This window comes from Hyalella azteca, unplaced genomic scaffold (assembly GCF_000764305.2).
Source record: "Hyalella azteca isolate HAZT.00-mixed unplaced genomic scaffold, Hazt_2.0.2 contig2131, whole genome shotgun sequence".
Lineage (NCBI taxonomy): Eukaryota > Metazoa > Arthropoda > Malacostraca > Amphipoda > Hyalellidae > Hyalella > Hyalella azteca.
This window is the reverse complement of record NW_025932417.1, coordinates 63,063-78,530: the sequence shown is the minus strand read 5'-3', so window position 1 is coordinate 78,530 and position 15,468 is coordinate 63,063. Positions and strand designations below refer to the sequence as shown.

At 40.9% G+C, this 15,468-nt stretch overlaps 2 protein-coding genes across 3 annotated transcripts; both read right to left on the bottom strand.

Moving 5' to 3' along the window:
* Window positions 1–1,451: 1,451 nt before the first annotated feature.
* Window positions 1,452–9,988, bottom strand: LOC108667343. Of its 2 annotated transcripts, none has more exons than XM_018154357.2 (5): window positions 9,936–9,988; window positions 4,446–4,979; window positions 4,130–4,170; window positions 3,856–3,904; window positions 1,452–2,184 (listed from the first exon to the last, which is right to left on the bottom strand). In XM_018154357.2, the coding sequence occupies exons 2-5, from the start codon at window positions 4,924–4,926 to the stop codon at window positions 1,889–1,891; spliced, it is 867 nt and encodes a 288-aa protein (XP_018009846.1). In that variant the 5' UTR covers window positions 4,927–4,979; window positions 9,936–9,988; the 3' UTR covers window positions 1,452–1,888. The 2 variants fall into 2 exon arrangements, with proteins under 2 accessions (XP_018009846.1, XP_018009847.1); XM_018154358.2 differs by having other exon boundaries at window positions 9,928–9,977.
* A 702-nt stretch (window positions 9,989–10,690) lies between these two features.
* Window positions 10,691–12,391, bottom strand: LOC108667345. The gene is made up of 3 exons (XM_018154362.2): window positions 12,055–12,391; window positions 11,784–11,873; window positions 10,691–11,411 (listed from the first exon to the last, which is right to left on the bottom strand). The coding sequence occupies exons 1-3, from the start codon at window positions 12,299–12,301 to the stop codon at window positions 11,119–11,121; spliced, it is 630 nt and encodes a 209-aa protein (XP_018009851.1). The 5' UTR covers window positions 12,302–12,391; the 3' UTR covers window positions 10,691–11,118.
* Between the last annotated feature and the right edge of the window lie 3,077 nt (window positions 12,392–15,468).

Below are 15,468 nucleotides of genomic sequence, written 5' to 3'. Positions count from 1 at the left end.
GACAGCTCCTGGAGAACTTCAATTTCATTCTCCTCCCTTGAGTAGCGGGGGTTACTGAACACTGATTCAAACTGAGATCCCAGTAACTCACACATGCCCTGGTCATCTCCGACAATGACTTCGTTATCCTTAAGCGGGCCTACTGGCGTCTTTATTTTAGCCTTGGACTGAGCATATTTAAAAAAATACTTGGGGTTCTCTTTGATGACCTCAACCACTAGATGTGTATAAGAGACAGCTTCCATCCTGTGCGAGACCTGCAGCCTGAGTTCAATATTCTTGTGCAAATTTACTAGCCTCTGTCTTCTCGTATCACTAGTGGATTCAGCTATTTGTTTATTTAATCGCTTGCGTTTTCTCATGAGGATTCGTCTGTCTTGCGTTTTCTCATGAGGATTCGTCTGACCCAAACGATCACCTTAACAGACATTATATTTACTACATTTGTGATTTCGTGTTCCAAAACACTCCATCATCAGAGCCTAACTAAGCAGGCAAACTTTTGTGCTTGTTGAAATAAATTTTTAGGTCAGGAGAGTGAAGGGCGGCAACACAACCAGAGTATCGATATTTGTTTTCATATCAATCGAGTACTTGATTACATTATAATGAACTTATTTATATTGTATGTCTCGTGGCATCCGGTCAAAATTATTATAATGGTTTCCATGCCCACCATTTCTAAATTAAAGTTATTATATGTTTCACAAATGTTCGATGTAGAGTTGGAGCTTTGCCTGACGACGAAGGCCTTGTAGCTCAAGATGTATTAACTTCATGATGAACCCTTGCAACCGCATCATATATAGGGCCGTTCGATAGAATTTAAATAATCATTTTCTCTGTTCTTTCTGATCATCTCCTCTGTTGATTTTATTGTTTTTGCATCTGGCTTGAGATAAGCCTTAAAAATATAGTCAGCCACATCAGCATAGCATATGCTCTCCGTGAAATTTTATGCTAAGCTTCGTTATATTCTGATCCATGTTGGGATGCACGACTTTAAAAAGTTTTAGCTATTATAGCAATAATATTTTTAGTCTGGTAGACCTCTAGAACCAATCTTTCTGGGTGCTGGATTACTTACATTTTAGTGCTAGCCTTGATTTCTTAGTTTATCAAATTATTTTGGTAAGAAATTCAATTAAAGGCTTATGCATTTTTCAACGTCACTTTTTAAATCTTGTTTATTATATTTAAATGCTTTGAATTGGTTCTAAAGTCTCTCATCTATGTAATCAAATCTTGTTTTGTTTTAATAAGAATTAACGCCATTTAGTAAAATTAGTCAAGACAGGGACAGTGCAACAAACGACCAATTCCAAAAAAAGAACAAAATATTATGTAATTTTGCAACGTTTGGTTTCTATTTAATGTTCGAATCAATTTTTCCCCGACTATGCAATATGCACTTTAACCTGAGGCTGTTGGAGATTCTATATCTTCCTTCTATTAGATTCCGATTTCCCATTTCATTTCAGCCTGATTTGTATGGACACGAACCAAACAAATTGCTTCAAAGGGTTACAATTAAGGACACCATCTAGATACTAGTGCAGCCCTGCAAACTTAACACCGTCGGAAGACGAGATCATTTTAAGGCCACTATTAAGCAACCTTGTCGAAAATAGACCTCACTTCAGCAGCTAAACCTAAACGTCTGCAATACAACAAGTTTCATCCATAAGATTTTAAAAATCTCGTGTACAACCCCACCCGAACCCCAATAACAGGCTCTTTCTTCCTTGCAACCCAGTTACCTCAGCACCATCTAGATGCTAGTGCAGCCCTGCAACCCAGTTACCTCAGCGCCATCTAGATGCTAGTGCAGCCCTGCAACCCAGTTACCTCGGCGCCATCTAGATACTCGTGCAGCCCTGCAACCCAGTTACCCAGCACAGCCGGGAATTCCGCTCCCACCCGCAAAAGTGCAATACGCCGAGACAGAAACAGTCACGCCTCTGTCTGTGACGTACGACGTCACCGTCTTCGTCGAAAAGCTCGTCGTCCACACCGTCAGGAACTTGCGAGGACTTTCTTGTCGTGACTGGTCGTCGACTTCTTCAATGTCGGCCTCGTCGAGGGAACTGTGCACGTCTTTCGAATTCGTCCCGACGTCGAATTTCATGCCATGAAGGGCCATAGCGCGTCGACGTCGGCCTATGCAGGTGGCTGCTGCAGCAGCTGTCGATGAGAAGGAAAACGCATGAAGGACAAGCGCAAAAAGTCAGGGAGAATTAAAATTCGATAAGAAGTAATATTCATAATCTACCTAATATTATGAACGACATGAGGAAATTCCAATAATTCTCACACAAAGGATTGTTGAGTGGTTAATTAAGTGCAGCAAGATTGGATGAGCGAGTTGCGGTTGAGACCTCAGCTCGCTGTGAAAATTCGTTATTACGTCTATAAAATCGGCGACTGGCCAAACGATGACAGCACTATGATACCCTAGTTTTAGCGATGATACCACTATATTACACCGATATCGGTATGTAATGAATATATATAATAGAAGCCATGTGCAAGTGAATTTCAAATAAAATATAAGTCTTGAATGGCTTTGATTGTAACGGCATGCACTTAAAAAAATTCGGCTAGCACGTTAATTAAGCGCTTCACAATCCACCGGAGGGGAACTGCAGGGTATTTTTTTCGGACAAATTCCGCAATTTATGTTTTTCAATTGCGATTATCGACAATAATTTATGATGGCAGTACTATTTCATTAAATATTAAGAAGTATACGGAAAAGAAGAAAATGAAATTTTTGCACTGGAACCTACAAACTTATTAGTAGATTTTGAATTATATAGAAGCCTTTTTCACCACGTACTTTACCTTTTTTAGGATATCTTTTAAGGCGGTGGGTGGTGCTGCATTCAACGTGTTAAAATTTGAATTATTTTGATGTTTTCTTTCCTAGATATTTGAGGAAATTGCAAGTGCAAAAATAGTTTCACGAGTTTGCCCTTCCAAAACATAGCTTTTTAGGTGCTATTTTTCTTTCCATGCTTGAATCATATCCACATGTTCTCAATTAATATGCTTAATTGTCGTAATTAGGTTTTAAATAATTAGAGAAACGTGTTTTATGTAAAGATCGGGCATTTGTTCGTGTATTCTGCAACGGTTAATGAAACGCTTGTAATTTAATACTATAATGATAGGAATTCTCGATCAGCGGTTGAAAGACAAGCAGTTGCAGGAAGTTGGAAACAAAATTCACATGACAAGCAGGTGTATGGAGCAATAAACTCAACTCACTTGACAAGCATGCAGGTGTACACAAGTCGTAGACACTACTCATTGGATGGCAGATGTAGGGAACTGTAGACGCTATACTCACTTAGCAAGCAGGTGTATATAGGGAGTTCTAGGTACAGTTCACTTGGCAAGCAAATGTACACTGAGAGAAATGGGCGGGTCTGGATGACCCACTTTGATGAGTCAACCGCGTCCGAAAATCGATGCACTTTTTTGACTCACTTGCCCCATTTGTGGGTCATACTGACCCATTAAATTCCAGGCATGACTCACTTGTGACGTCAAATCCCTTATGACGCCACCCGTAGCATGGACACGTAGTTAGCATCTGAGCGTCAGAGCGATTTAACGCCACAAGTGAGTGATGCTTGAAATTTAATGGGTCAACCCACAAATGGGGCAAGTGAGTCAAAAAAGTGCATCGGTTTTCGGACGCGGTTGACTCATCAAAGTGGGTCATCCAGACCCGCCCATTTCTCTCAGTGTAGGGACTTCTAAGTACAGCTCACTTGGCAAGCAAATGTAGGAAGTTCTAAGTACAGCTCACTTGGCAAGCAAATGTAGGGAGTTGCGGACACTACTTACTTGACACGCAGGTGTAAGGAGTTGTAGAAGTTATAAAAGAAAGTTTAAACTTTGTTGTCGTGCTGCTCGAAGCGAAGAAGAAGAATGTAGGGAGTTCTAAGTACAACTCACTTGGCAAGCAAATGTAGGGAGTTCTAAGTACAGATCACTTGGCAAGTAAATGTAGGAAGTTCTAAGTACAGCTCACTTGGCAAGCAAATGTAGGGAGTTGCGGACACTACTTACTTGACACGCAGGTGTAAGGAGTTGTAGAAGTTATAAAAGAAAGTTTAAACTTTGTTGTCGTGCTGCTCGAAGCGAAGAAGAAGAACTTGGCTGTGGAAATAGTCATGCTTTGAAATTTTAATTATTATTTTTTTCAAATAAACGTTGATATGCGGCGTCAGCGATTTCATCGAAATGCTTCATAGTTTATTACAATGGAAAATAAGTTGCGTTTACGACTATCAAAAATTTTGTTTGATTATAAGTTTTAACGAATGCTTGAATATGCATCAGATATATGTAAATACTTCATTGGCAAATCAATTGTTCAATATTATTGTGAGTATGATTACTAGTTTATTTGTAGTAGTTGCAGTTGTATTAACCTTGGCTGTCGTCATCGTTGGTCTTCGGTTTATTCACATCCTGTTCGTATTTCTTCACACTAATGCCATTCGTACTTCCTCGTGATGTCATCACTTCAGCATCAGACGAACCAATATCTTCTCTTTTCTGGGGCTCTCTAGACCTTGTGACGTCATTGCCGCCATCTTGTTTCTGCAGTGGTGCCGCTGGAGCTTTGGTGACGTTATTGACGCCATCTTGTTTCTGCAGTGATGCCGCTGAAATTTTGGTGACGTCACCGCCGCCATCTTGTTTCTGCAGTGGTGCCGCTGGAACTTTAGTGACGTAATCGCCGCCATCTTGGTGCTGCAGTGATGCCGCTGGAATTTTGGTGACGTCATTGCCTCCATCTTGTTTCTGCAGTGGTGCTACTGGAACTTTGGTGACGTCATTGCCTCCATCTTGTTTTCGTTCTTGAGCTACCACAATAGCGAACAAAAGAACCAGCGCCCACCAACGCATTGCTTTTGTTGTTGCTCTGCTGATGTTGTCGTTCTTGATGGGCTTGATTTTTTCTGAATTAAAAAAATATCGTTAGTAATATTTTGATATCATTTCAAATACCAGCTAATTTTGATGTAGGATTTGCCACGCTTGGTAAATTTTGATTTTAATTCGTGTCCATCAGCTGATCAATTAGTACAGAAATTATAGCTAGAATGAATTTAAAACAAACGTAAGTATGTTGCACAAATCATAAATGCTAATAATGTGAAAGGGACAGCTGGCACTATCGACAGTTGCCAGCGTCAGATGGCCGTTGACAGTATCAGATGACAGTTGACAGTGACAGATGACAGCGTCAGATGGACGTTGACAGTATCAGATGACAGATAACCGTGTCAGATGACAGTAGCAGATGACAGTTGACAGTGTCAGATGATAATTGAAAGTGACAGATCACAGTTACAGATGATAGTTGACAGTGTCAGATGACAGTTGACAGTGTCATGCAGATGGCAGTTGACAGAGTTAGATGACAGTTGACAGCGTCAGATGAAAGTTGACAGTGACGGATGACAGTTGACGGCGTCAGTGTCATGATCGAAGCGCTCAGTCTTTAATTACACGCCCCATTTCAATCGTTTTTGTGACAACTGATTGCAAGTCAAAACTTTTTAAATCCACCATTATGCAGGTCAATCATATGTGGTAAAGACAAATACAATACAATACACTGCAATAAATACACTGTTAAATGATCAGAGCCACGTAATAAATTTTGTAATGGAGAGACAGAGACTGGGTTCGCTGCCGTGCTCCATCATTCGTTTTATGTTATAAACTTTTGATCAATGCGGCTAAATTTTTAATTTTTGTACGCCTTTAACTATACAATTTTCACACATTAAACTCCTAGTATACTTTAGACCAGAGCTCCTGCCAAACATTTGATAGTCATCTTGCCAAGCATTAGACCATTCGCTTTTTACAGCGCTAAGTGCAGGTTGTTGGCAGTCCTGACAGTACCAGTGTACTGACTTGTTTTTACGAATGACCGAGCAGTCAGTCTTGCTTAACTTTGCACAGTTGTGACAAGCTGATACAGACAAGAACAGACAAGAAGACAAGCTGATACCGCAGTCCCCAGGTCGTCCCCACACCTTGAGGCCGCCACCTCAGACGCTAGAGGTATCACCCCATAGTGACGGGGAAGCGGTCGAAAATAGTGAAGATGTGGCGTCCGGGCGTCGTTGGCGGTCGTAAGAAATCTGGTAGTTGGACTGTCTTTGAATCTGACTAGAGGTAGGAGTTAGCTTCTATCTTCAAATGTGGATTTGAATAAATGCGGAAAGTTGCCCACACCAATGTAAGAAATGTTGGGAAACTATAGCTTGCCAAATAAAATCCCAACTATAACTCAAACCCAAATAGAGTTTCCCAACTGGAATTTTATACACAAGGCGCACGACAATATAGATATAAACATCAAGAAAATTTGTTATTATTTTACTGAAAACTTTTAAAAGACATCATCCTCTCATTTCCAAAGTTTGTTAGATTACTATGACTCTAATGTCTTTGAGAGCTATTTTAAACGGTCACAATGCAAAAAAACTTCCATAACATATAAGTGTAGTGACAATACCATATTTTATTTAGCTAATTCGCCGGTACTCGGTACTAAGTATGAAATGTTAAATCATAAGACCTTTAATGTCCAATCCATGAACTTTTACAACAAATTCATGTAAATTAACCTCAACTACTTAAGGGAGTTCAGCGTAGAACCTTCAACATTATAGATTTAGATTGTCATCCTACGCGAGAGAAAAATATCGATGGCAACGCACAAGAGACTCCAGTTATCAGTTGGCTGTTCTATTTCTACGCCGCTTCTGCTCCGTCATCATATTTTTCTTAAGGCACCCCAAATTGTACTTATATCATTAGTCTGCTTATATCGCAAGTTCACAAGGAATTTAAAAGCAAAGAAAAGGCCAAGAAAATTTGAGAATTTTGGAGTCTCTACATATCTTCAAACGAAAACCATGTCTCAATAATGCGTTTAGCTCATACAGTATAATCTGGAAATAGTAAATCGCTAGGATTTTATATTCTTGTCGTACCGCTAGGACTAAGTTGTTCATAACTAGTCCTGTTTATTTCGATATAATGTTAGATCTTGTTTAGGTTTAATGTCTGTCTTTGAATTTTGACTTTTAAAGTGATTTTATTCATTTTTAGTTTAGTCGAACTGATGATGGAGCTGGACTCCGAAACGTTTTCAATATCGATATGGTGAATTTTCTTGGCGTTTTCTTTGCTTTTAAATTCCTTGTNATGGAATTTTTAGGTAATTTTGTGAACAAGGTAATAAAAACTTTGATAAAAGCTTGTTTTTTACGACGTAAGATCGAGGACAAAATCTTTCCAAAATACAGTATAACAGTAAGCTATTGTTATTATTGTGCACAATTACAATTCTACACACTATAAAACGGCAAGTATAATTTGTTGATACATATAAAGCAACACAAGCACCCCTTTCACCCAGTCAAATTTAATGACATTTCGAATGAGCGTTTGTAATCCTGACGCAATCAGTCACGTATGTTAGGTGTATGGACCGGCCTAGACCGGTCATTCCAGTATGATTATAAAGTGACGGGAATGCGATACAAAATTCACTCAGCTGTGAGTATTTTCTTTCAATTTGAGAATGAGATGTAGCTGGTTTATAACTTACAAATGACACCTGTTAAGAGAGGCGTCATCACGAAGTTGATAGCCAGCGGCTGAAAATTTTTGCAGCTTTTGATTGTAGTTTTGGGAATCTATCCGCTATGAGCTAACAGTTATCAATAAACAAAAAAAATTAACAATTATGCTTGACCGCAGTAATTAACCTTATATGCAACATAATACAGCACTAAGTAACTGAATCCGAGGAATAAATTTATCTACAATGAGGCTTTGAAGTCATGTCATATAACGTGTTAAACTTGTGAGACATTCGAAGCCAACAGCCTGGCCTAACCGAGAAACTAGAATCGATTCTCCTATATGCACAATCTTCCGCTCCACAAATTTATCTTCCTATAATCGCAACTTGGACTGGGTCTCCGCAACTCGGGTAGCCAATGGCCCCAATGGAGCAGGCCGCCGAGATACGGACGGTGACGGACGTGTTGGTGAAGTAGGACGTGGCCGTCTTGGTGGAGAACGCTGTCGACCACACCGTCAGCAGCTTGCGGGCCTCAGCCCCTCAAGCATTAGACCAGCCATCTTGCCAAGCATTAGACCAGCCATCCTGCCAAGCATTAGACCAGCCATCTTGCCAAGCATTAGACCAGCCATCCTGACAAGCATTAGACCAGCCATCCTGCCAAGCTTTCACGAAATGAATTCGAGTTCTACTTAGCATGATATTGAATGCTGATTCCACAACAACAGATTAAACTGTTGCTCAAGTTTAAAACATTCACGACATTTTTGTGATGAACTTCAAGAAAATACCGCGGTGTGAAAAGCGGCTGCAATTCAGACAAATATAGTATTAAGAATTTTGAAGAAATTTATTTCATAAAATCCAAGTATCACCAATATTAATTATTTTGCCAACATCAACCTGCGCTGAATTTTAAATAGTTTGCCTTATTTTAAACGAGAGACTGTCTTGCCGAGATATTTTTTCTTAATCAAAATTCATTTCAAGTTTGTAAAACCTTCAATTCAATGTTGCCCTTGAAACGTTTGCACCGCGGATGTCAAAATAAATCAAACGAGGCTTTTCTATGACAGGCCAGTATTGTAAGTAAAAAAAGCGCCTGCTTTCTAATTGTAACTCAGTTTTTGCCATTAAAGGCATAAAATTACAAACAACAAACTTGTAAAAGGCTTGTCTATGTGAACATTTCAGCCAGGCGCACGTGTACGAGGTCGAAGGAAGACGCCTCTGATGCACTCGGGGCTTTAATTAAGAGCCCCAGGAAGCGGGCTAGCTCCGTCCTTAATTAATTGTTATTGGCAACACGACACTTGGAGAAATAAGCGAAAATTGATTTACACAACGACGCACTGCATCCTTTTGTGTGGGTAAATAAGTGCGTCACAATTTGAACAGTATGATCAATTGTCTTTTTAGTACAGACTTTGGTCATCGCTGTCATGGCCCTGAGTCTCAAAATTATGTGTGTAATATTGCCCAGAATTTGACACTCCGTCTTACCCACAACACTAGCCGCGAGAGCGGCCGCGTAGCATTATAATATAGGCTCTTTTGCCTGGCAAGACCTGGGAAATGCGACACTGGTAAGCAGAACATCCTATTGTAACATGGATCAAGGAACGATAAATCTCATCGTCCCTGTTCACTGTGTTATTAAGGTTAGTTATTTTATGAGAGAATAATGACGACTGATTCATTATCCGACTGACCTTTTCCCTACTCACCATACCCACTATGTTGGTTACAGTATTAAATCGTGACTTTCGGTTAATGACCGGATTTTATTTATGTTTGGAAAATACAATAGTTTTTATGTTCGGAAAACAGATTTGAACGCTTAACAGAGGTAGCTTAACAGAGGTGCTTGAAATCGACTGAATACGAAAAGATCCATTAGCTGCGCCTACATAATTATAAATGCAACCGAGCAACTGTGGCATAATGAGTTCTCATTCTTGCAACCCAGCAACCTTGTTAATGAGCTATCTGCTTGCAGCGGCTTGGTCGATAATACAAACTTTTATATTCTAACTGCATATCATTCCCTGATTTTGCTCAAAAGCATATAGTGACTAAGTCCGGCTCACCTACTCACCAATTCGTACCTCACCAATTGAGGTGCGAATTGGTGAACGCACCCCACTTACATCTCATTACTCACCCACTCAAATCTCACCACTCACCCTCTCACATCTCACTACTCACCCACTCAAATCTCACCACTCACCCACCCACATCTCACCACTCACATCTCACCACTCACCACTCACATCTCACCACTCACCACTCACCCACTCACCACTAACCAACCAGAAGCCGGGGACGCGTCAGGGCTCGGTCGCAACTCCAGCACAACCACCTCCTATACTGCGCTGCCCCGCGTATATATACGCCGCCCACAAACGCTTTATTCATATCCATTGATTTATTATTGATATAATTTATTTTTGAGTCCAGCCGAGCAATTTTTGCCGATTTCTCCGTAGTTAAATTTATGAACGCATTTTCCTTCTGGCACTGCACGACGAGGAACGAATGGTAGGATGTCAGCCTCTGGAGTCTTGCCATGTCAGCGCTGGGGCCTCTGGAGTCTTGTCATGTCAGTGCTGTGGCTTCTGGAGTCTTGCCATGCCAGCGCTGAAGCCTCTGGAGTCTTGTCATGTCAGCGCTGTGGCTTCTGGAGTCTTGTCATGTCAGCGCTGGGCCTTTGAAATCTTGTCTTGCCAGCGCTGTGGCTTCTGGAGTCTTGTCATGCCAGCGCTGGGGCCTCTGGAGTCTTGCCATGCCAGCGTTGTGGCTTCTGGAGTCTTGTCATGTCAGCGCTGTGGCTTCTGGAGTCTTGTCATGTCAGCGCTGGGCCTTTGGAATCTTGTCTTGCCAGCGCTGTGGCTTCTGGAGTCTTGTCATGTCAGCGCTGGGCCTTTGGAATCTTGTCATGCCAGCGCTTTGGCTTCTGGAGTCTTGTCATGTCAGCGCTGGAGCCTCTGGAGTCTTGTCATGTTCATAAGTTATAAACTCTCAACTCCCACGAACTGTGGAAACGAAAACATCGTATGAAAGATCAGCATGTATTTCGTATCATGGAGTCATAATATCTCAGATCCACACAAAATAAATTCAATTGCAATACTTATGTCTATACCACATGTTGCCTACCTGCTATTACTGTTGAAAATTTCCTCCGGTAGTTGAATAAATATAAGAAGACTTTTCGGTGCAAACTCCTATTGCTATTTATTAGGAAATAACTTTCGTGTCGGAACCAAACATCTTTAACATTTAACATATTTAAAACATTTCTTTAACAGTGCTTCCATAAGCCCCAAAAATCCCCAAAGCAAGGAAAATTAAAGCAGTCGAGTCCTCAAAGCAGCCTTAAGACCTTGGAGAATAAGAGCCGTCGAGTCCCTCACAAGTTTCCGATGATCCTGGGGAAACCACATCAGTCTAGTCCTTCTCAGCCGTCTCAGGCTCTCTCCTGTCTAGACGGCACAGCCTGGCACTCCGCTGCCCGTGCAGTAAGCTGAGACAGACACCGTCACGCCTCTGTCAGTGACGTAGGACGTCACCGTCCTCGTCGAGAAACTCGTTGTCCACACCGTCAGGAAGTTACGGGGCTCTCGCTCTGATGAGACTTCGTCGTCCCCTGACTCCACGTCGTCGATCGAGCCATTGATCACAACATCGTTTAACATCGTCTTAATGTTCGGTATGGCGTTACGCATGAGCAAGGAACTTCGGCGTCGACGTCCAGCACACTTCGCGTCACTCGCAGCTGTTGAAGTAAGGATGTGTTCAATACCCAAAGACGAAAGAAGTATCGAATCGTCACGGAAATTAACGAATAAGCGGGATTGATTTTTTCCATAAACTTACACCGTCGAAAGATGCTCGCAAATGACCTAAGCGAGTTGAGCAGTAGGAGAAAAATTTGGCCATCACGAAATTCTGAGTGCAACTTTGATGAACCTGCAACGTGACACATTATAACGTATAATGCTTCTCATATGAGGTGCTTCATGGAAGATAGATTTTTAACCAATTCAATGATGAGACAGATCTCTTAGCGATACAAGTCGCATGAAATTGTAAGTTGGGAGATAACTCACTTTCTATGCAGGTGTAGAGAGTTGTGGACACAACTCACTTTTTACGCAGGTGTAGGGAGTTGTTGACGTAACAAATGCCAGCTTGAACTTTGTTGTAGTGCTGCTCGTTGCAAAGAAGAAGAGTCTCGCTGTAGGAAATACAATGTTAATTTTACTTTACGATGCCATTGCAAATTTATTGATCTAGTATGACGTCTTAAATTTGTCATAAAATATTTGAAATTTTTATTCATGTAAACAAGTAAAATTTAAGAAATTTTTATGCATTCGAATTAGGAGAGAGAGAAAATGCGTTTTATACGTCTTTACCCCGGCCGTCATCATACGTCTGTTGTGGATGAGAGTCTCGCCCAAAAATTTGTGGAGTGACGTTCGGAATAACATTTTCATCGGTTTTTTGAGCTGCAAGATCGTCTGAATAGCCGTCATTGACACCACCGTCTTGTTCACGATGTAAAGCATTTCTAACTTCGATGACGTCATCACCGTAATCTTGTTGCTTGTTGTTTGCAGCAACCACTGCAAACAGCGCAAACAGCCCCCACAAATGCATCATCCAATTAATGCTTTTATTGCTATGGATATGCTTCTGAAGTCGTTGCTAATTAACTCCAGGACTGGAACGAAGGGGCAGACATTTATCCCAAATCAGTTGATAAATCGGTGTCAAATTTTATTATAAGTACAGTTAATGGAATTATATTTTCGAGTTGTACGAAAGGAGTAGCCAAAAAGTAGTATTACTCCGGTCGTACGGATGATCGATAGCTGGAATAGCGGGTAGTTCATATGGTAGATGCAAGATTGATAAGTAGTAGAAATGATGAGTTGTACTGATTGCCAAGAGTAGGAATTGTGGGTAGTATGAACGGTTGGCGGTAGGAATGTCATAGAATTCATCATACTCTATAGCGGCCGCACCACATAGCGCTCACAATTGGCGCTGAAACCGATTTGTCACTCTAGGACAGACCACACCATACATTACGTCTCTATCCACGAGAAGCCCTAACCTCTCCGGGAAAACTTTTCAATGAAATGGATGTGGAAATGCCATGGGAGTAAACGGCGAAGAAAAAAACCCTCGACATGGCAGAGACGTCCCAACAGGAGTCGCCACTGCAATGAATGCACCACGAATTTTGGGACAGACATGCGCACGGAGGACAAGCAGTCAGCCACAGTTGTTTTTATGCGTGCGGAGACATAGAACTAATACATGCCTATGTAATAATACATGTAATACATGTAATAAAAGACCAGTAGCAGCAGCTGCTGAGCCAGAGATACCTAGGATAGCGATGTTGCTGCAGGTAAGAACGGCAAGACGGCTGGGGAGAGTCTGTCATTTTGTTGGCCAACATCTAGGACTCTTCCCACTAAGAGCACGTCAAGGTTCGGCGTGATCAGAGGCAGACCGAGGAGCTTTCTCAATGGTAGCTTTAACGAAGTCACATCTAAGAAATGATCTCCCGTATGGAGAAAAATTGCTATTGGCTGTACTCGGCCTTACAGCGCAGACCAACAGGAGAAGAAGAGGAAAGGAGGAGTAATTTATCACCTTAGGAACACCCTAGCTACTTTACATTAAACAGCTTGACCTCTGCATAGCCACATTCCATCGATATCCTGCTTGCCAAATATTTAAATTCAAGAAAGCACTCAATGTGATAAGAGATCATGCATGCATGGTAGCTCAACTAGGTGACTCTGTTGAGCTACTTAATGAGCTATTTTTTCCAACTACCAACTGGGAAACCTCAGTAGCCTTGAACTGCTTCGTCCGAAATGTTAACAAAGTTACCAAAAATACGTAAAGACAAACCACAAAACACTATCCATACAATTTGAAAGATTGCACAGCATTCCCTATAGCCTTGGACAGATCGTATGGCACAATCACCATAAACAATATCAGACAGCACATCACACTCACTGCACGTGCGTCCGTGCATGTGCAGTCGTCGCGTCACAGCGCTAACAATATGAAGCTGTCGCTGCCAATCCGTCATTTAAGTAGCAGTGGTTTTTCTCACGCGCAATTAAAACAGCTTATCAGTTTCCTTCGGCTCCGAGGCTGAATTAAGGAACAAATTATCCTCATCAGAGATTGCATGGTCTACGATCACCTTAGTTTAGAGGCCCGGTCTGCAGCCTCACGGTCACCGTGCATGACTGATCCGGTCCCCATGCAGCTCCTCGATCACCGTGCATGACTGGCCTTGCCCCAAACCCCACTGGAGTGTACTCAGGCAATAAAACTGATGCACTGTGACGTTCAAAATTAGAATTAATGGTATAGTTAATCGTAAAAGGATGTACCGTATTTTATTAAAAATTTTCTCACGATCCTGTTTCCTGAAGTTCCTTCCACTTAACCCGGAATGAATATAGGACATATTCTTCCACCTATGCTTTCTTCAAGGTAATGGAGGTAGTTAAAATGCGCTATCGTTGATTTTCTTATACTAAATCTGGATGGGGAACAAGCAACACCTTGGCCGACCCTTGTCAGAGATTTATCCGAAACCGCGGCATCTCAAATTCGGTCATAGTGGCTACACGTAACAATCCACCACTCTTCCCGTTTGTAAATAACATGTTTTCTGAAGTAAGAAAAAATATTAGGTTCATATAATATCCAAACACGGTAGGTATAGTTAATACNTACACAAGGCGCACGACAATATAGATATAAACATCAAGAAAATTTGCTATTATTTTACTGAAAACTTTTAAAAGACATCATCCTCTCATTTCCAAAGTTTGTTAGATTACTATGACTCTAATGTCTTTGAGAGCTATTTTAAACGGTCACAATGCACATGGAAAAAATTTCCATAACATATAAGTGTAGTGACAATACCATATTTTATTTGGCTGATTCGCCGGTACTCAGTACTAAGTATGAAATGTCAAATGTTGAAATCATGAGACCTTTAATGTCCAATCCATGAACTTTTACAACAAATTCTTGTAAATTAACCTCAACTACATGAGGGAGTTCAGCGTAGAACCTTCAACATTATAGATTTAGATTGTCATCCTACGCGAGATAAAAATATCTATGGCAACGCACAAGAGACTCCAGTTATCAGTTGGCTGTTCTATTTCTACGCCGCTTCTGCTCCGTCATCATATTTTTCTTATGGCACCCCAAATTGTGTTGTAATTGTAACAACTGCGTGAGTCAATTCGATAATATTCAATGTACAGTTAGCTGAGTATGATTGTCAATTTATTACTATTTTATGATCGTGATTATGTCGTAGAAACTCAATGGTTATTTTAAACCCACAGAGCTTGACTACATAGATCCATGTAGGCTGGGCGAGATCCACAAATATTTATTTTCCCGTTAATACCTTTGTATTGAGTAGAATTATTCTTCTTTATCTTGAATTTCATTCATTGAACACAATAAAAAACTGCGATGGGTTTGGTTCTCTAAAAATTTGGAATCAATTAAAACTTGTGTAAGAATTGGGAGACATACAAACTAGAGGAAAAAAGTTTAAGAATGAGCTGTTAGGTACGATATTATTAGACGAAGTTCTCGTTTAAAAATGCACAGCTAATCGAAGACAGCAGAAATCAGCGTAGGACGTGGAGCTTTGATTTAAAATCGCTCACGGACGCAGTTACGTCGTACGGTTCAGCTTGAAGGTGCACTGAATGAGGTGAATGCGCAAGCAGAGCTCCAGAACGAAATCTCTACCTTAG

Excerpts from the sequence above, each read along its gene's own strand:
- LOC108667345 (XM_018154362.2), bottom strand. The coding sequence starts at position 12,301 with ATGATGCATTTGTGGGGGCTGTTTGCGCTGTTTGCAGTGGTTGCTGCA. Across the intron at positions 11,874-12,054 it reads GACGTATGATGACGGCCGGG|CGAGACTCTTCTTCTTTGCA; the intron begins GTAAAGACGTAT and ends TATTTCCTACAG. Across the intron at positions 11,412-11,783 it reads TCCCTACACCTGCGTAAAAA|CTGCGAGTGACGCGAAGTGT; the intron begins GTGAGTTGTGTC and ends TTACTTCAACAG.
- LOC108667343 (XM_018154357.2), bottom strand. The coding sequence starts at position 4,926 with ATGCGTTGGTGGGCGCTGGTTCTTTTGTTCGCTATTGTGGTAGCTCAA. Across the intron at positions 3,905-4,129 it reads CGAGCAGCACGACAACAAAG|TTTAAACTTTCTTTTATAAC; the intron begins TTTAAACTTTCT and ends ACGACAACAAAG. Across the intron at positions 2,185-3,855 it reads TCCTTACACCTGCGTGTCAA|CTGCTGCAGCAGCCACCTGC; the intron begins GTAAGTAGTGTC and ends TCTCATCGACAG.